This window comes from Pithys albifrons, chromosome 2, assembly GCF_047495875.1.
Source record: "Pithys albifrons albifrons isolate INPA30051 chromosome 2, PitAlb_v1, whole genome shotgun sequence".
Lineage (NCBI taxonomy): Eukaryota > Metazoa > Chordata > Aves > Passeriformes > Thamnophilidae > Pithys > Pithys albifrons.
This window is the reverse complement of record NC_092459.1, coordinates 56,187,194-56,207,724: the sequence shown is the minus strand read 5'-3', so window position 1 is coordinate 56,207,724 and position 20,531 is coordinate 56,187,194. Positions and strand designations below refer to the sequence as shown.

At 37.0% G+C, this 20,531-nt stretch overlaps 1 protein-coding gene across 2 annotated transcripts in view; it reads left to right on the top strand.

The window, feature by feature from the left end:
* MOXD1 (monooxygenase DBH like 1) overlaps positions 1–20,531 on the top strand; it is a 50,795-nt gene that overhangs the window by 6,725 nt on the left and 23,539 nt on the right. For both annotated transcript variants that reach the window (XM_071547913.1, XM_071547912.1), the window contains exons 2-4: positions 4,904–5,050; positions 6,485–6,652; positions 7,018–7,101. In XM_071547913.1, the coding sequence (XP_071404014.1) occupies positions 4,904–5,050; positions 6,485–6,652; positions 7,018–7,101 (399 nt within the window). The remainder of the gene's footprint in view (positions 1–4,903; positions 5,051–6,484; positions 6,653–7,017; positions 7,102–20,531) is intronic.

Sequence of the window (20,531 nt, the reverse complement as noted above, 5' to 3'; positions counted from 1 at the left end):
TTTGTTTTGCTTATTTGTAAATTCATGCTCAGCTTGCTTCTTGCCAAATACAGTGTAAAACCAGCTTCTTTTTGGTGGTAGTATGTAGTGTGTACTGGAACCTTGAGCAACAGGATTCCATTTAAATTAAATGTAACAATAAAAAAGAGAAATGTTAACCACAGTTATTTTGTTTTTTGGAAAGCCAGAAAAGCATAGGTTGGTGCTTATTTCATGCAACAGTTTTAGTTAAGTTCTCTTCCATACTGTAGTAATTTATCCAGCCTATTTATCCTAAGAGCCTCTCCTGCACCAACTTTCATGTTTGTTCCAGCTTTGTGATACCTTTTGCCAAACTTGTCATTGGTTCTGGTCATAGACATCAGTTTGGTGATTTGGGGATGTCCAAAACTCCATGGATTGACTACAGAACATCAATGGGGATGGGTTGCAACACAGCTTATTTTTCTGTCATTCCCATTCCTGGCTTTTTCCTTTTTTCACTTCTGAGTGTTAAATTGCTGCTGAGACAGCAGCAATCTGCCAGATGGAGAAGGACAGCATGCATAAGTTGGGGTGGCAGAGTCACCCACAAGCCAAGCCCACAAAGTGATTGCTGGATGGGGCCAGGGTCAGAGAATTATTTTGTGCTCCTTGAGGTTGAAAGGTGATATATATAATTTAGTATGGGAAATGGATATCATAAACAAAACAATCTTGTACATTGTAAAGATCTGGGGAGAGAGTCCCATAAACACCTGTTTCAGTCTGTGATGACAGCTGGTAGGGCTTCTGGGGTCAGCCTTCCCTCTGCAGCTGTGCTTGCATTCTCGAAGGAGAAACCAGTCTCTTTTCACATCCTTAAGAAATCACTCTTCATAATGGTTTGTGGAGCAGAAATCAGAAACCATGTATGTTACTTTTTTTTTTTAAGTAGGAGAAAGGCTAACAGGATCTGAAAAACAGTATAACATAATTGGTCTCACATCTGGAAAAGAATATAAAATAACTTATACTGTCAGGAAGATTTTTCCTTTTCCATATATTGTTGCAACTTCTAGATAGTGTAAAGATGGAGATACTTAATTCTTTGATGGACTGCACAACTTAGTCCAGAGTTTAATGTGGTATTTTAAGGAATATTATCAAAGGGAGTACAAAAAAATTTAGATGTTTTGAATGTAATCAATACCACTTCTAAAACTTTATTTTAAACACTTACTCCTTAATTAATTAAAGATATTCATACTAGAAAAGCATTCAGTTCACCCTCCTTTTTCTGTAATTCTTATCCTTCTATAAAGTTGATTTGAAAACTTTGTCTTCCTTAAACATATGATGTATACTTTTTTGTCAGTATAAGAAACTGAAAAATCTGGATGCAAGTGCTGAATCAGTACATTCATATTGTGTATTTAGCCACAGTCACACATGGAAGTGTTTCAAAAATACAGTTTTAAGGACTTGACAAATATTGTAGATCTCTGCTGGGACTCCATGAGATTCAGGGGGACTTATATCAGTATAATCTATCCTCCAAAAGACACAGGTTTTCCAGCTAACTCTTTGGGATAGAAAATCCAGATCTGTGTAAAAAAAGCCACCATGTTAGAGCCTTTTCTTACCTGGTAGGAGGAATAAATGGTTCTAATACAAAACACATTTCAAACCATCTGTGATAGATATCAAAGCATGTAATGCTGTTGAAGAAAACGTCACACTCCATTCTCTACAGAATTGAATGAGTGAAACTTGTGAATTTAAGTGAGTTCTATGTTACAGTAGTCTGGACTTGAGAGAGTTTCAAACTGTATTTAGACATCCTTAATTCAGCTGAAGCCCAAATGATCAAGTTATCCTCTCTGTCCTCTTGTGAATCCATTCTCTGTACTGTCACTTTCCAAAGGCCTTCAGAGATACCCAGCTTTCTCCTTTGACTAAACACAAGGACTTAAATGGAGTGTTGGCAGTCCAAATGTGGTGGGTTTGATTGGATTTGTGCCATAGGAGCAGGACTTTATTTTTGTTTTTCTACTTTGAAAGGAAGCATGAGATACATAAAAATATACAGATATATACCTACATAGATATATTTACAACTGACATTTTCTTACTTTTCCAAGTTGTGACTGAAAAAGATGTGGCATCATATACTGTCAGTGTGTCTTCATTGTTGAAAACCTCCTTTTTTCATTATGTTTCGTACATAAACACGTCTTAAAGGCTTTTAAGCTCTGATGAGTAAATTCAGCAAAGTCTGCATAGTTTGATTTAAAATTTTCCCTGTGAACTAAAGGAGATCAGTATGGTTCCTGGGCAATATGACATATTTTGTTTTAAAACTGGTAAAAAACCCCCTATTTTCATGTTAAATAATCAAATTTTGAATTATTTAGATTTTTTTTTTTTGTTAGAGTATTTGACTTTATGAACATCTGGATAATTTTCAACAAAGGAAGTAAAAATGGTAATATAAGCAGCTCACTAACTCCTAAATAACTCCTGGCAAGTGTACATGCAGTTGTTTCCTCTTGGGCAGTTCTACTACACACAGTGGAATTGTAAGAACTGGGGAATAAATGGACATCTGTCTTCCTAGGCACTACATAAATTTGCTTCCCAGGTGTCCTCAGCACCCTGATATTCAAGGGCTGTTTGAAAATAGCATGTGTCAGGCAGAGAAAGTACATAGAGGCAAGCAATTAATATCTTCACAGAAATTTTCGCATGAGAAAGATTATTGTTAGTTTGTCAGATTAGCATCTAGCCACAAAATAATTTTAAGTGAGCCACTGAAATCAGTGAGGTGCTGTTCATTATGGACAGTGGGGGTGGGCAGCAAGTGCCCAGGCAGGCAGCAATGTGAGTGCCCAACACAGGTGTCATCCCATGGGGAGCAGCCTGGTCCTCTTCTGTGGCCTAGGCTTTGGGACCACCTGCCCCAAAGCATTCACCGGCAGCCACCTAATAAGCCCCTCATGATGAGCCAGAGATATGACATGTCTTAGACTGTCATCCAGGAGAGTGAAATAATTACACTGACAGTCGTGTTATCAAGGCATATCTGAGCTAATACATTAATTACACTACTTCAAGTTATTTTTTCATTCTCCCATCAGGCTCATAGAAGTCAGGACCACATCGCAAGTGGTTTTTTTCTGGTTAGGTCTGTGTCTTCTAGACTTGTGAAGAAATGGTATAAATCACCAGCAAAGTGTTTGAGCGTGAACACTTAGCTTTCCTTCACAGATTTCTCAGCTTTCCTTCACCTAGGTTTCAGGCAAAGACATTGAATTTGTTCACATGAGGAAAGGCTGTTCTTGAATTTGTATTCCTCAGTATTTTAATGTGCAGGTGCTTTTTCTAATATGAGTGCCTTCCTCCAATTTAAGGTGACATTTTAGCAAAGATATCACACTTCAGCAAAAGCTGATGTTCATAAGGTTACATTTCTTGTCCAGACAAGCCCTTACTATTTTTAAGCAGAAGTAGAGATTCCACAGAGAAGTGTTTTCAGAGAAGGAATGGTATTGTGCATACACATGCACTGCCTCTTTCCAAGGTCTTAGGTAGGGCAAAAGTGGAGTGTTTTGATCCCATAAAGTACTGATCTTCAAAGAACCATCCCAGAACAAGTCTATTATTTTTATCTGGAAAAGTACAAATCCAAAATCATTTCCCTAAACACAACTTATCAATTGCTTTTCTTTTACGTCCCAGGCCTCTCTTTTGCTCTTTTTGGTAATTATTTTTCCCTGTGTCTATTCTTTCACATATGTATTAATTTGCACTTATAAGAAGTGGTGAAAGGAAAAGAAGGACTCTATGGTCTCTTGCATAGGCAGAGATTTCTAGGGTGTGATTAAGTTTAAGATTACAGCTTGTAAATGATCATTTAGTGAATTAAAAAGGTTCCAGTTATTTTTGACTAGTTTTAAAATGGTTGGACACAACATTTTGCAGTTTTTCAGCTTGGTTACCTCAACTTAAACAAAAGAGTAAATCTAGAAATCTCTCCAAAAGTTAACAGAGGTTCAAACAGCTACAAAAGTAAATGCCTGCCAGGACCAGCCAGTGCTGCATTTTTTTGCAAAGGACTGTTTGGCATGAGAAATACATAGATTAGTTAAAAGCCCCCTTCCCCACCCAAAACCAGGAAGAAACAGCCAAAAACTCAAAGGAGGTGCAGAGGAGGACCAGAGGAGGTTCATCTGAGGCAGTGTCCAGTCCTTTCCAGGTGGCTGGGATAGCAGGAGAGGGGGGGCTGGGTCACAGCTACATGAGGCCATAGGAATTTGGGGTTAGGAGTTTAATGACCCAACATTGCTGCCCTACTACTCCATTGTACCAGGCCTCTGTTGAAGCCTGGATGGGGAGCATCTTTCTTACAAACAGCTCCCTCACCTCTTCCAAAACCTCATTGTAATCCCAGCCCATCAGCTTTTGAATGAACTGAGCACTTTTTGTGCTAGTTAAGCCAGAGGATTTCTGTTCCAGTCGATGTTCATTCAAAGTTTGTTTTCTGTGGAGAAATAAAAAAACATAGGAAAAGTTGTGAAAGAAGGGAATGACAGTACTGTTGATGCAAATATTGAATGCAGTTAGTTCTCTCTGTAATTTTTCCTGAGTTCATGACATCCCAGCTATGACAAATGAGTTTTCTTGATTGTTTGGTGCAGCCTTTATTTCTGCAATTATGTGCAGGCAGCCTTGTTGCTAAAGTTACTGAAGACATCCTTTAAACTGCTTGTCGAGGAGACTTGCTTTCTTGGAGACTTTGTATAAAAAATAATTCAGTGCCACCTCACATTTAAAGTTTGATTCAAAACTGATAGTTCAGAATTTTATAAATTTTAAGGGGCTTCAGAATTTCGTTTTAAATATTAGATCTTAAAAATAATGGGTTACCTTTTCTTTATAACAGGATTATTTTACAGATGAAAACAGAGTACTAAAAAAGGACCCTCAACAGGATTACCATCTTGAATATGCCATGGAAAACAGTACACATACAATATTGGCTTTCAGCAGAGAACTGCACACTTGTGACACAAATGACAAGAGCATAACGGTAAGAGACCCTGAAAATATGTAGACAGATAAAATAATTTAATCAGGTTAATTGTATATTTGGTTATTAAGCTGATTATTAAAATCTCTTTTTAGTAACAAGGCAGATTTAGAGAAATTCACTTTCCAAAATATCTGTCTGCTCAACTTGAATTAACCAGGTAAAATGCTTGTGCTAGTTTTATTAAGCACTTATGTTATAATTTCAACTGTCTTTGTCCTTCTACTTTAATACATTTTGTTCTTAAATTTCTTACAAATATACACAGGATTGAAACAGGTACCTCTGGGCCATCACGTTCCTTATGCCACATTTACCATCATTCAAGTGATATCAAATTGAGAAACACTTTTTAGATATTACGCTAACTTGTGATTGATCTTAGAAATAGATTTTTAAAAGCTTTGGAGCAGATAAAGTATCTATTTGTTTTATTCTTTATTCAAAAATTAAGAAGCTGAAGAATTTTATGGTAAAATTTTCCACAATAAAATACTGTACATGATAAATTCTTGTGTTATCCTAGGAACTGCTGTGCTATTTCCTAAGCATAATTTTAAATTACATGAAGTTGATGATTTCTCTATTGGAAATGACAGATAGGTTAGACAAATTTGCAAGGCTTTATAAGCTTTGGCTTGTTTACTACTTTGGAAGCATTACTGAAGGAATAAAGCACTATTTTCATTATCTCTGTTTTGATAACATATACAATAATAGCAACATGAGACATTGAAAGATACAGGAAGCAAACCACAGCTGTATAAACCACCAGTTCTTCAGGCCATCCATGGATCTCTGGTTTTCACACCTGCTCCAAATTCTCAGTATAATTTAACATTCTGGAACACTTCAGGATTTATTAGAGCACTTTTTCTCAAGGGTGACTGTTGCAACCTGAGAAAAGTTTATAGAGAACTGATCTGTGCAGTGGCTGCAGATAGATTTTTTTTTAATCTGTTCCAGTAATTGAATGTCTATCTTTCCTAGTACATAAGGACAACATTTCACAGAAGTTATTCACATATTCACAGATCTGGGCCTGGAAAAAGTTTTGGGGGGAACCTGGTTGCTGGCCAAATAAGTAACATCCCTAGAAAAAAGGTTATCATGCATTTAGTTGGTTACCTATGGTCTGTTCTGCCCTTTGAAAATATGATTTCAATTCACAACATTAGTGAAAGAATCTATCAGAGAAAAGTTTAACTTCTGCGTATCTTCAGTGAACCTTTTGGGTATGAAACATTATTGGTTTTAAAGGCAAAATTGTGCAAGTAGGTGACAGCTCCTCTGGTATACCTTGTCATTGCTCAAATACAGCTACACCTATGTCACAGCTATTGTAGGAATTAGGTGAACTATGCAAGGAAGGTGTTGCTCCTATTCCTTATAGACTTTTTGATTTGATTTGTTTTGTTTTGTTTTGTTTTTCAGGAGAGCACAGTGCGGGTAATATGGGCATACCACCACAAAGACATGGGAGAAGCAGGTCAAAATTATCATGGGTCTAACCGTGGCACAAAGAGTCTACGTTTGCTAAATCCTGAGAAAGAAGAAGTCTTATCTGCCTCCCTGCCATACTTTGACTTGACAAATAAAGACGTAAGTTACTCCATGTTTTGGGCTTATGTGGAGATGGGAGTAAAGTGGTAGGCAATGCTTTGGACTTACACAACAGGTAGTGGGATTTGTATATATAGATTATATATAAGAAAGGAATTCTTCCCCATGAGGTTGATGAGGCACTGAAACAGGTTGTTCAGAAAAGCTGTGCATGCGTCATCCCTGGAAGTGTTCAAGGTCAGGCTGGATGGGTCTTTGAGTAACCTGGCCCAGTGAAAAGTGTCCCTGGCCAGGGCAGGGAGATTGAAATAGTCAGGGATAGATGATCTTCAAGGTCCCTTCCAACACAAACCATTCTGTGACTCTATGATAATATTGTGTTCTTGCCCTTTTTATTAAGACAGGTGCCTGTACCAGACAAAGATACAACATATTGGTGCCAAATGTTTAAAATTCCCGTACAACATGAAAAGCATCACGTGACAAAGGTGAGTGATTCAGATAGAGCAAATTCAGAGAAACTCAGAAAAATCATTACACTTCAAATCCATTCTTGCACTTTCAAAATGTGTTTTTTTACTGCTTACTGGAGGGCAAAAGAAGACCTCTTGTCTGTCTTCACAAACACAGGTCAAGTGCATGTATATGTGTCCAGGACCTGATTCCGGTGTGCCCTGACCACTGGATGCAGAGTGGCAGAGACCCTTTCTTTCTGTTCTTTTCTCTTCTGCTTTGTCCTCTCTCCCTTAAGAAAATGAGATTGAAAATTAATTCTGTCTGTAAATATCTCTGGCAAAGACTAAGCATGTTACATCAAGTTTCTTCTTTTATATAGGAATTTAATGAATTTCTTCTAACAGATAGGAATTTTAGATTGAAAAATCATTAAATGGTGTAGTTTGTTCAAATAAAGGGCCAGGTTCTTATGTGATTCCAGTCACCTCTCTTGGAATGACCTCTGTGAAGTTATGCCATGTAAGCAAAGACACTGCTATCTTCAGCTGTGTAAAAGCCAAATAATGTGAAAAAAAGAGGTGGAAGCTGTAGTTTATTTAAAATTAAAGAAAGTGTGTGTGTAAACATTCACACAAAGTTCAGCAAGAACCTAGGTGATTTCAAAACCCACATGCATAAACATGTTTTCCTATAACATATTTTCTAACTTTTCTTTCAGTTTGAAATTGAAAGCTTAGGAGGGCTGAGAGAAAGATAGATCTCACATTTCTTCCCAGGAGCAATATGCTGAAGACCTGATAAAAGAACAACTTCTTACTATTCTAAAATGATAAAGATAGCACAGTGAGATAGTTCTGACCCTCATTTTTATCTTTCTTTGAACCCACAAATGCTTTAAGTGTACAATTCTATTCATTTTTTTTTGTTATTGTCAATTATATTTCTCTAGTGCATTCAATAAGAATGAAAGTTTAAATTAATTTGGACAATGTATGGTCTTCAGTGTATGTCTGATAAATACCTAAAATTATTCTGAAATATTATGGGCTTCTGCACTTTATCAGAATGAACAATTTGAGGGTCCGAATTTTTACTTTCAGGTACTTGGTCTTTAATCACATTTGAAATTTATGACACTACTTTCACAGATCTTTTGAAAAGCAGATTTTGCTTGTATTACACTATATGGCAAAATTCCTAATTTTTTGTTTTCAGTTCAGAGAGAGATTTAAAATTGTAGTATCAGAATTTAGCTTTCCTGTTTAAATTTGATGGAAGTTGTAGATACATGCTGTTCTGCTTAAAAGGTATCTGAAAGTATTTATTATTTATATTTTCTGAATTTATTTTCTAAATGTTTTGCCTGACTGCACATACAGTTTCTCAGTTTTTAAAAAATTGTACTTGGTTGAAGCTAAAAAGAGATTTCAGCTCAAAAAATGCACTGTCTAATTTTTTAGAACAGTTTTATATTATTTCTTTTTATAATGTATAAAGAATATTAGAATTTTAGAAATTGTATTTTCAAGACAGCAAGTTTTAAAAATAAAAATTAGACTAGAATCCTTAGTGATTTTCCATCTTCAGAAAAGGAAGAAAATTTCATATTGCTGCCTTAAAAATGTTTAGAGAGAATACAGAATGAATACAGAGGGTAGAATTATGTAAGAACTATTTCTTAACTTCTCTTTTCAGGGGGATAACTTAAATTTTCATATAAGTAACTTTTGTGGAATTGTATCTATGTGCTTTTGCAAATTGATTGAACAGTCCCTAAAGCCTACTGATACACAAAGGATGGGGCTTATGGCTACCCGGGAAGATATTAGCTATGCAAACAAAGATTCAGTTTCACAAAGGGGAGGACAGATGAACTATTTGGCCTGGTCAAACTATCTCTATTAGTCAAAGACTTACATAGATGTTGATTCTGGATTCATTCTGTAACACAGTGTTCAGGCAAAACTACACATCTCATTTTTACAGACAGAAAAACAGGGTTTAGAAATGCTACAAATTTGTCTCTGGTATAATGTAGTCTGCTTCAGTAGTGTGCATGTGAACAGACTTAGGCCATTTCTGTCCCGTGTGATTTTGCGGAGCACTGAAGTGCACAGTTCAGTGCTTGTTGCACAAGCTGTGCCATCAAAAACGTGTGCTTAGCTGTGCTGATGTGTAAATCTCCTCTTGATCTGGCATCTTGAGTAGGTGCAACAGCCACAATAGAAATTTTTTCCATATGCTAAGCTGTTCTCTGTCATTCTTTCCTTCTTGAAAATTGCTCTGAACATTTTATATCAGTTTCATCAGGAAAGCACTATGCTTTAATGAAGGAAAATGAAAAAAATTATACCTATTTTTTAAGGTATAAGCCAAGACTTTTAGTCACCTCTGGTTAATGAATGGCAGATTCTGAACTCAGATTCTGAATTTAAAAAGATTTTTTCATTTCTATTGACCATGCATTCTTTTAAAAAAGGATATCTATATGCTTTGAGCCCACATATATTTAAGATATTTACAAATATGTTTAAGGTATTTGCAAATATATCTAGGAGTGCAACAGATCGGTAACTAGTAATATTTGGTCTTACAGTTCATCTACAATAGTGTTTTAATTTCTTCTGTTAGCATAAGACAAAGAAATAGCTAGCAAAAGAGATCTCAAAATTAGTCAAAAGTAAATTACGTAAGACCTTAGGTACTTTCTGTCTTTTTTTTCATAAGTCATCTTACTTTCCAGGAATCTCAGGTAATGGGAAACAGCATGTTTTCATTGATCGACCTGCACTACATGACATATAAATTGTGCAAGAGATAAGACTATAATCTTGGGTTCATCTCATCGGTAGAATAAGGACTTGAATAAATAATTTCTCCTTGTGCTGCATTTACCAGTGCAGAACAGAGCTTCACTGAGATAAGGGGACATCCAGCTAGGGTTAGGACTTTTCTGTTAAATCTTCTTTTGTTTCATGTCTCTTGCGACTCTTTCCCTAGGGAAGAGATTGTGTCTTCCTACATGTCCCTACAACACCTTCTGTTACAAGATCTTTTCTAATGCCTCCAGGAACTCCTGGAGAGATAACTCATAATAACATTATGCCTGCTAAGAAATAAATGCCAAGGTCATGGGTTAAATCCCCTGTGTGGGCCATTGATGTAAGAGTTGGACTTGATGATCTTTGTGGGTCCCTTCTAACTCAGAATAGTCTGTGATTCTGTGATTCTGTGATAGTTTCTCAATAGCATAACAGTAATAACAATGATAACAGTTACATTGATCACAACCAAAACCAGGCACTGATCTGGTTTGGTGACTCTAATGGCACACATCACTCCTCAGCTTCAACCCGCCTGCCTGGCTGAATCGTGACTGTTTAAAAATTAATTAAACATCTACAGTTCTTCCCTCCTGTGTGTTTTCTGTTAGCAGAACCAATTATAAGGGTAATAGGTAAATTTTTAAGATAATAATGTGTAGAACAGATGAAGGGGATTTGTTGGAGGTAATAGCAGGCAACCATCTTTCTTCAAATCAGCTATTTGCATGAAGACTTCGCAGTGTTCCTGTAGTGGTGGACCTTGGTTGCTATTCACATGGGAGAGCACATGGCTGCCTTCTGTCAACTGCTCCTCCAGCTATATGTGCATTGGCCTGTTTTGCTACTTTGTGCCTCAGGGTATGGTATGTGCCTCAGGCTTACTACCCAAGGGATTTTTACTTTTCTCGCATACAGAAGTTAGCCGGGAGCCTTCTCAGAAGTAGCTTTCTTAGAAAAAAGCATTTCACTTTTTAGCCCACACTTTGCAGACATGGATTTAAGACTATGTCTTGCTAGAATTTTTGCAGTTCTTTCTAAATATCATTATTCTGACTGGTCCTAAATGTGCCTTTTAATAGCATCTCTAAAGAAAGTTCTCTGGTTTCACTGACTGCACTTTAGGAAGGACTTCTGCTACAGCAGGACCTCTCAGAGGGAGGGAGGGACACACTGGTAGAGCAGACACACTGGCATGCCCATGCCCCCACCTCTGCATGAACACATTTCTGTCTCCCTGCTAAAGCCATGCTGAGGGCACTATCCTGGGTGTGGAGGGTCAACGCAGGCAGAGACCTCATGTGCCAGGGTTTGGAGCGGGGCTAGCAGAGACAGAGGTGCTGACCCTGGGGAGTACACCCTGAAAAGGAGAGTCTCTGCTGCACCCTCCCTCTTATAAGTTACCTGTTCTAAAAGTCTCTTTCTTGTTACTCTTTCAATTAAAAAAAAAAAAGAAAAAAAAAGGTGTTATTCAGTAGCAGCACACCTGAACCTCCAAAATCTTGTAATTTTTGTACTGTTAATGTGTCTGTTTTCCATGATTTTCAGTGTGCATTTAAATGTGTGTGCTGACACACATCTCTCTATTTTGACTCTATTAAGACTATTTGCTGATAATTTGGTTTTTTCTGTCTATTTGCTGAATTTATTTTTTGCTTACTGTAATATGGCATCCTGCAGATATTTACCAGCAGCAGAAAGTGAAAATTTGCTATTCATCCATAAGAAATACTTCCCAGTGTTCAGTAAATACAGCTTTTGCTTTATGTTCCAAGCTTGTTTGTATTGCTTTTTCTACTTGTGTTTCTACAGATACAGCTCTTTTTTGTTACTGTCTTTTGCTTAGGTTTCAATCCTTCATGTCTTTTTTTTACTTCAATTTAATTGCATTGCTGAGTGAAATAACTGTGTCTGCTAAAGGTTCTTTACTCTGGCTTCATATTAACCATAGGTCTGCCGTGTGCTTGACTATTTTTACTGCTGTAATTAAAAAACTTTAAAATAATGTTTCCTCTATTGTCTCTAGATTTTCTGTGAATCCTCTAGACCTGTGGTCTCCCACTCCACTTGACAAAATGTTTAATGCTACCTGTAAACCAAAACTTTAGAGTATATACTGGTGAAGGAATGATGTATTTATCCCACATGCCAGATGTATCATTATCAATTTGTGTGAAGCTTTTCAGCTTCAGTGTATAGCATATTTTTGCTAGTTTCAACACTGTAAATTTTCCCTCTGTGTTTTCTTAATGTCTTCAAAGTACACTATGTTTTCCTTAGGGAAAGTAGTTCTCCAGCCTTATTAGCAGTAATTCCACAGACAAAAACATGTCAAATATTGAATTTCAATTTAAGAGTAGGAAAAGCAATTTATGTAAAATAAAAACTATGGGTAGAAGGGTAACTTATCTGTATCTACATGGCTGTTCTCTAAGAACTACTCATTTTCTTTAGTCCCAAACTTTCTAGCTTTTTCAAAATAAGTATAGTCAGAGAAATAACAGCAAAAAGGCTGAGATGTGGCTGCGCTCAAGAGCATAAAATACTTCTGATTCTGTAAGAGAACTTTTTTAAAAGGATGTCCAGTTTTAGAGGGCATTGGGCATTGAAAAGGAGGATAGTAGGTTGTTTTGTGTAAGCTCTAAATTGTTTGAATTCTTGTATAAAGCAGTCCTTCTGTGTGCATTATTGAAACCCACTTATGAGAGTGGAATGAACAGGTTTAGCATTGCTGAAATGGGGAAGAAGCCCCATCCTGGGAATTAGGCTGTGTGGCCAAATTCGGTATCTCTTAAGTACAACTCATAAATCCTTGGGGAACATATTGAAGACAGTAAATTTTCAACTATGGAGAGGGGCTTCCTCTTATCTAACCTGACATCTGTGGGTCCAAGACAGCTGCCTAACCAACCTTACAGTGGCACAACTAGCTGTTTGCATCATCCTAGAGGAGGTGTCTGGAATTTATGAGCTCAATCATCCTCCTGTATGGTTTAATCTCTCTCCCCAATGGATGAGAGAACCCAGACAGCCAGACCGTATTAGATAAGTAACTCTAAGATGAATGAATCAGGGAAGACATATCCCACCAAAAAGGTCAGAGGAGAGAAGAGATTATAATAGCAAAAATTACAAAATAATACTTTTAATTTTTAAAATTTGCTTTTAGAAAAAATGGACTTTTTTTCACGCACAACCCTGTGTGATTTTTTTCTGGCACTAACCTTAAAATGTGACTAGTGAAACAGGCTAAACATAGAACCAGAAAAAACCTAATTACTTAGCATTAGCTGAGAAGCATTACATTGGGCATATTTTTATATAAGCATGAAAGTTTTCCATTGCTGATCTCCTTAGAAGATGGAGCCTCTTTTCAATTAAAGAAAGTCCTGTATTAGAACACACCAGCAGCTGCTAGTTAATCTTCATGTTCTGTTTCGGGGCAAACTCTGATAAGGAAGTAAAAACTCCAAAAAACTTGTTGCCAAGGGTAACTCTGTTTTTTGACAGTGGAATGCTTGAGTAATACTAAAGACCCCAGTGTGAAAATACAAAGGGACTCCAGTTTAAGAGGCTGATTGATTGGAAGCCAGAAGAGCAGACTGTAGCCTGCAGTACCTAAATGAGGGCACTGATTTTTAACTTTAGTGATACCAGACAGTAACTGCTTGTTACTCTCTCAGGCTTGAACTTTTACATTTTGCTAAATGTGATAACTCTAGCAAATTGCATCATGCGGCCTGACATAAACAAATGTTCCATATTTTCCCATACATTCCCCTGCAAAGCATTTTCATCCTCAGTAAATTAGATTGGCAACCAAACAATCATCTTACGCTGCAGAGCTTGTAAGCTATCTGCCCTTTGATCTGGAGGGCTGGCTCTTCAGTGCAAGCCTGAATTGGCCCATTAGGCTTTGCAGCGCTAAAGATTCATGTAACTGAACAGGCTGGAAATTACAAGTTTCCCAAGAACCATCTGAGAAAATAACAGAAATACATTATTCTCTCATATTCTGCTACATGGTTTCATATGTAAAATGGTTTGAAATATTATTCCATTCTGTGATCAAAGATTAAATTACATATGACCACAGTTTTTATTATCACAACAAAATTCATATTTCTTATGGAACATATCCTTATTTTGCAGGAGTCTTCTTTCATTTCACTTTTATGTCTCAGCAATAATAAGTTATGCAGTTATTGCTGCATCATTTATTCCATACTTGGTACGCAAAAATAAGCTAATCATTTCTGTTATTAGCAAAGTTGAGCGCCCAGTTATTTTAACCTACTTTCTTTGATTTTTGCTTTTTAAATAAAAACAACACCTATCCATAAAGACAATGTATTGATTATGTCAGTGAGTGATTAATACGTATGCAATGGGATTTTCTGGTTAAATATAAAAGTCAGAAGGTATGTAATTTCTGGTTATATACAGGATTAGATGACAGGAGCCTTAACTTAAAATGTAACAAAAGTGAACATGGAAAATGGGAGTGCACAATTTTAGTGAAGTTCTCTGAGTTTCATCTCCCAGTTCTGAGAGGATTTGTAAGATGATCTTCAGGGGAGGATTGTTAATGATTAACCCCATTTTGTCTTGTGCCATGTCTTTATTTTTTCTTCCTCAACCTTAGTTTTGTATAGTACTTTAGTGTAAGCCTGTTACTAGATAGTGCATTGAAAAGGTAAGAAAATTTTGTCTAGGAATTGTCTGCAGCCAAACAATAAGCACTTCTTATCATAGCAGGAAATAAAATACTTTAGAGTAGTATTGGGCCTTAGATGAGCAAATATAAAGCATATTTTCTGCAAATATTAGAACAGCAGGCTCATCATCTATCTGGATGGGACTTGTGTGGATAGATGACAGAAAAAATCTAACTTGATCCTGCTAACATCTTGACATTCCTTCTTAAGATCAACTTCCTAATTCAGACAAATTACATAGTAGGAGCATCTTAAGCAAATTTTCTATAGGTCTGATATAATTGCTCCAATGGTATTTAAATTGAGCAGAAATACCTTTTCAGTACCAACATTTCACTCTGCAACCCCAGCACTAGCTACGGGGGGTATTTTTTAGGAAATAATATTATGATACCCTCTCCATCTCTGCTTCCATTTCCAATGCACAGTAGTCACAGCTATGTCCAGAACATAGTTTCATTGACTCCAAATTAATAGCAGAGGAAAAATAGGCAGGTGATGGTCATACAATGAATGCCACTCCACAGTGTCTACACATAGTATACTATATTGGTTTTGCATGGCCAAGTTTTGGTACTGGGGGTGCTACAGGGGGGCTTCTGTTAGAAGCTGCCAGAAGAATCCTCCATGTCTGGTATAGCTAGTGCCAGGAGGCTCCAAGACAGACTTGCTGCTGTCCAAGGCCGAGCCAATCGGGAATGATAGCAATGCTTCTGTGATAACATATTTAAGAAGGGAAAAAAAAATATTGCTCTAAAGGAATCGTGGCCAGTGAAGACCAGAGTGAGAATGTGAGAGCAACAGCTCTGCAGACACAAAGGTCAGTGAAGAAGGAGGAGGAGGTGCTCCAGGTGCTGGAGCTGAGATTCCCTTGCAGCCCATGGTGAACACCATGGTGAAACAGGCTGTCCATGCATGACCACAGGGATGCAGAGATCCACTTTCAGCCTGTGAAGGAGACCTGTGGTTGAAGAGGTGGATTCCCAGGAGAAGGCTGTGAACCTGTGGGAAACTTGTGCTGGATCAGGCTGCAGGCAGGAACCTGCAGACCCATGGAGAGAGGAGCCCATACTGGAGCAGGTTTCCTGGTAGGACCCATGGCCCTGTGAGGGCCCACACTGGAGCAGCCTATGCCTGAAGGACTGCACCCCGTGGAGAAGTGACCCATGTTGCAGCAGTTCATGAAGAACTTTTGGCCATGGGATGAACTTCTGTTGGACAAGTTCATGGAGGATTGTGTACTGTGGGAAACACCCCATGCTGGAACAACTGAAGGACTCCTCCCTGAACAGTGCCAGGAAAAACCTGCGATGAACTGACCATAACCCCCATTCCCCATCTTGCTGTGCCACTTGAGTAGTAAGGAGGTAGAGGGAAATGTGTTCTTAAGATTCATTTTAATTCTCATTATCCTGATCTGATTTTGTTAGTAATAAATTCAATTAATATCCTCAAGTTCAGTTTGTTTTGCCCATGACAGTATTCAGTGAGTTACTTCTTGTGATTCTTATCTTGACTCATGATCTTTCACTATATTTTCTCTCCCCTGTCCACTTGAGGAGAGTGGCTTTGGTGCATCCAGCCAGGGTCAACCCACTACATATACATGACATCAAAATCCACACACATGACAAATGAACCTCCACTAGATGGTGAATAGTTTCTCTTTACTGACATTTTACCTATATGGAAATAATTTGCATTTTGAATATAACTGAAATACACAAAAAATCCACCCAAACCCAAACAAGAAACACCTAAGCCAGAGAAGAACTTAGTGTCTAAGCAAATTATTATAAAGTACAAGTCGATGTTCTCCTTTTTTTATCCCCTTATTTCCATTACTATGACTTATGTTGCTTGAACTGGAACTGTGTCTTTCTGTTTTATGAAGTGCCAACCACAGTTTTGACTTCTAGAAAATTGCTATGGTATAATTTTAATACAGACTTTAAAAGAGCCATATAATCTGAAAATGGTTCTTGTTGTGTGACTTTATGCATGTTTTGAGTGGTGTTGAAGTCTTATAGAAGGGTACCAGGACCTGACTCAGTGAGAAAATGTGGAAATCATGGTATTAATGTGAGAGTTACTGAACTGCACTTATTTTGTAAGCCCTCTCATGATTGTATATGAATCCTGTAAATATAGGTTTTCTGAGTTATAAGCAATAGTTCCTAAGAGTTGTTCTGCTGACTCAGGAGAACATAAAATCATAAATCATAATCCTTGTGCTTATTTTAACCCATGCTTTCCCTTCAGCAAACTGTGGGTGCCAGGGTGTGCCTGTTGGCGACTCCTCTACAAGTTCAGTATCCAAAGGCCTGAGGTCTTTCTTGCATTTGTGCTCTTTTGGTAGTCCTTCATGGAACTCAGAATTTCCTTTTGAGAAAACTTATTTCTGATAGTATACTTGTGTATGTGGAAAACAGGAAAGGGACAAGCTGTAAATTCTCACATGCTCTGTCTTTGGGCAAAGCTGTGTGTTCACTCCCAAGTAGGAGAAGAGAAAGTGTCATGTTATTTAGCTGCCTAATTGAAGGGAATATTTTGCAGTCATGCAATAGAATTAGAACCTTTCCCATTGCCATCTCCAAGAAATCAATAGGCACCATTGGGCATGAATGGTGAGTTCATGAACAATGGGAGTACCTTCACTGACTTTATACTGTTCAAATTATATGTTCCTCTTGAATAAATATAAACTCTTTATAGACTACCAATTTTGGCTTCAGATATGAAACATATTTGGTTACATATTACTTTATTATAATATTGTTTTCACGAGGGAGTAATGATGTTGATGATTGATTAGCAATTAATTCTGCTTGAAGTCTGTCAAATGTGCTGAGAGACTGCAGCCATACTGAATACCTCAACCACTCTGCCAGTGGTTCTTCTGCTCAGGAGTGTGATGAGTGTATTTCCACGAAGTGTAAACAAATGAAACAAGTTTTTTCTTGACCCGAGCTTTTTATGAGGTTATACTTTTTAACTGCTACTAAATTAATTACCTTAAATCTTCAGATAAATATTATACATAAACAATGTTTTTTGATCTTTCTTTGAGCTATACTTCTTTTAGATTCAGTCCAAATTACTGTATGTCTTTAAAGTCTAGAATTCCTTCTGAGTGGCAGAGTTCCAGGTGATTAATCAGGAATAAGAACTTAAGAATGGACTTGATGGCACAGAGACCAAGAAATCCTGAACTCAGCTCTAGTTCTCATTTTTACATGTTTGGGATTATTGTTTATTGTGTTTCTTGATTCCTCTTTCCTAATTAAAATATTTAGGTTGTTCTGCACACTGACTTGCAGAAATTCTGAATGGACAGTGTAATCATTAGTAGTACGATGTGGGAATAGAAGGATTTGTGTAAATTTAGATATATAGCCTCCTCTTCAAGCTAGTAGAACAGCAACAGTTAAGTCTTACCTGAAAATACATATTCTTTCCAATAAATATTCTGAGGCCTAAAACAGAGGTATGGTAATTACTTCTTAATTCCATATACTAATAAAACTTAAATTGGAGCCTTCATTGAACAATGCAGTCACTGAGTAAGCAAATCCTTTCTTTGCACCAAAATCAGGATATACTTGTGCTTAGACTGAAGTTTCCCATTTATGTGGTAAGAATTTTCTTCCACAATGATGTTGCAATTTTTATTCTGTATTTTAAAGTATGCCCAAAACTAGTTAAACCCAAATACCAGGAATATAGCTTAAATCAACCAATTAATCAATCAATCAAACAAACAAACAAACAAGCAATAAGTCAGCACTGTTATTTCAGTTTAGAATTCTGTCTGGTATTTGAATCTCACTTTGGAAAAAAAAAAAACTAAGAGCCATTCAAATGTATTAAATACAAATCATACAAATTTCAATACCTTAAGTTGCATGGAGGTTTTGGTCTGGAAAATTCCCATCGTCCAATGAAAATATATCTAATCACATTATGAGGTTAGGGTTGGGGATGGTTGCTGTTGCCTTTGCCTCATCTACATCTCTTTTCTTATTAAAATACAAAAATAAAGAGCTGTCACTAACTGCACAGGTTAGATTTTCCTCCAGTTGGAGGATGTGAAAAATGTGTATGAGAATAATTTGAGTGTACATTTTTGTCTTTGAAGGACAATTCAAATTAAGCAATGATGCTCCCTGTTGGACATGAGATGCACATCATCTCAGCTGACCATGAGTGAACCAGAATTGGTGGCTTTGCTCTGCCTCCTACAATTGTCTCTCCAAAATATATATCTTTCTAAGTAAGTGACATGGCAGAAGCTCAGAAGCACTTGTAGTAGAAAGTGATTTAAAGGGATTTGTCAGTAGTGATGACTGATTTTAGGATCTGGATTGTACAGTAAGCAAAACAGAAATGGGCACTTGGCTGTGTGTATGTGTGTGTGTGTAAATGATACTGTGGATCTCAGGAAAGATTACAGCAGTTAGTCCGTGCCTGACTGCAGCCAACTGAACAGTGGAACTGTCTCTTTCAGCTCTAACTATTCTGTGGTATTAATTTAATGCTTTCTGACAGATGGGGTAGGTGGAGGCATGGGGAGGGTGGTCTCTGCCTGACCCTAGAATGTCTTAACTCTGCACTGAAATTCTGCAGCAGATTACTGTTCCAGATGTGACTCTGGTGTAGGTAGACTTTTCTACTGACATGAGCTAGTTCTTGCATTGTTGGGGTTAAAATCCTAGTCTGCCCTGGAGTCATGGACTTAAACATCTATCCCAGTAGAGAGGCATGTTTTCAGCTCTTGAGTTGTTGCTCAGCACAGTTCTGGGTTGTGTGCAAGTGTTAGGCAGCAAATGAATGATGGTGTTCTTTCAGAACATTTATAAGAAAATAAAACCATATTACTGAAGGGTTTTTTTTCTGGAATACATGGAAATTGTTTGCTGAAAAAGACCCAGATTTTTAAAGCCAACTATTCCACATATTTGCTCTTCTGAAGAAAAATCTAAAACCTTAAAAGAGATGCTTTAAATACATATTTAATCATTTCACCGTTACACTAAAAGAAAAAAACAAATCAGAAAAAAATCTTGATGAATCCTAATAAAAAGAAATTGTGTAAACCTTTGAAGACGTTTTCTAAATCAGTTAATTTTTCAATATATGCACATGGTACATATTTGCAACAGAAGTACAAAGACCAAAGTATTTAGTAAGAATGTATTAGTTCTTCCTGATGATGAGTGTAGAAAGATTGTAACTTGGTCTTCTCCTTCAAATAGTCTCTCCATTAAACTCAGCCAGTATTCATTTTTACAGCCATCACTTTTTGGTCTGAATTAATCAGAGAGATGGCAGGCTCATATAAATAAATTAGTCAACCATGAGCAAGAAAATCTCTTTGATGCAGCAGTGCCGGGACAAAAATCTCATTTCAAGTTTTTAGCCTCCATTATGAGACTAACAAATTGCAGTTTCTTCCCTGCTAACTACACACATGAAGTGTTGAGTAAGGCTATGGCCTTATTCAGAGTAATTTTAATGTCAATATACAATCCCATCATGTCTCTGAAATGTAAGATTAAATTGAAGTTACCTTTTTGAGCCAGAAAAAAATTCATGCTTTTCACTCACATTTCAGTGTAGAATCATCACTGGAAAAAGATCAGAAACTCATTGTCATTTTCATATATAAAAATAAACTTAGGAATTTTTTTTTCTGACATTTAGTGGGCTGTATTTTCTAAACAGGGACACTATGGTGAGACTATGAATATATTTTACTAATTTTCATTTTTTGCACAAGCAAACATGAAGAACAAACCACAGCTGTTAGCAAAGAAATCAGAGCAAACAACAAAAGCAAAAAAACAGGAATAAGCAAGAAAGGCCTCCAGGTTTCTGGAGTTATTTTTTCCTTTTAGGAAATCTAACTTCTTGGATCGCTTG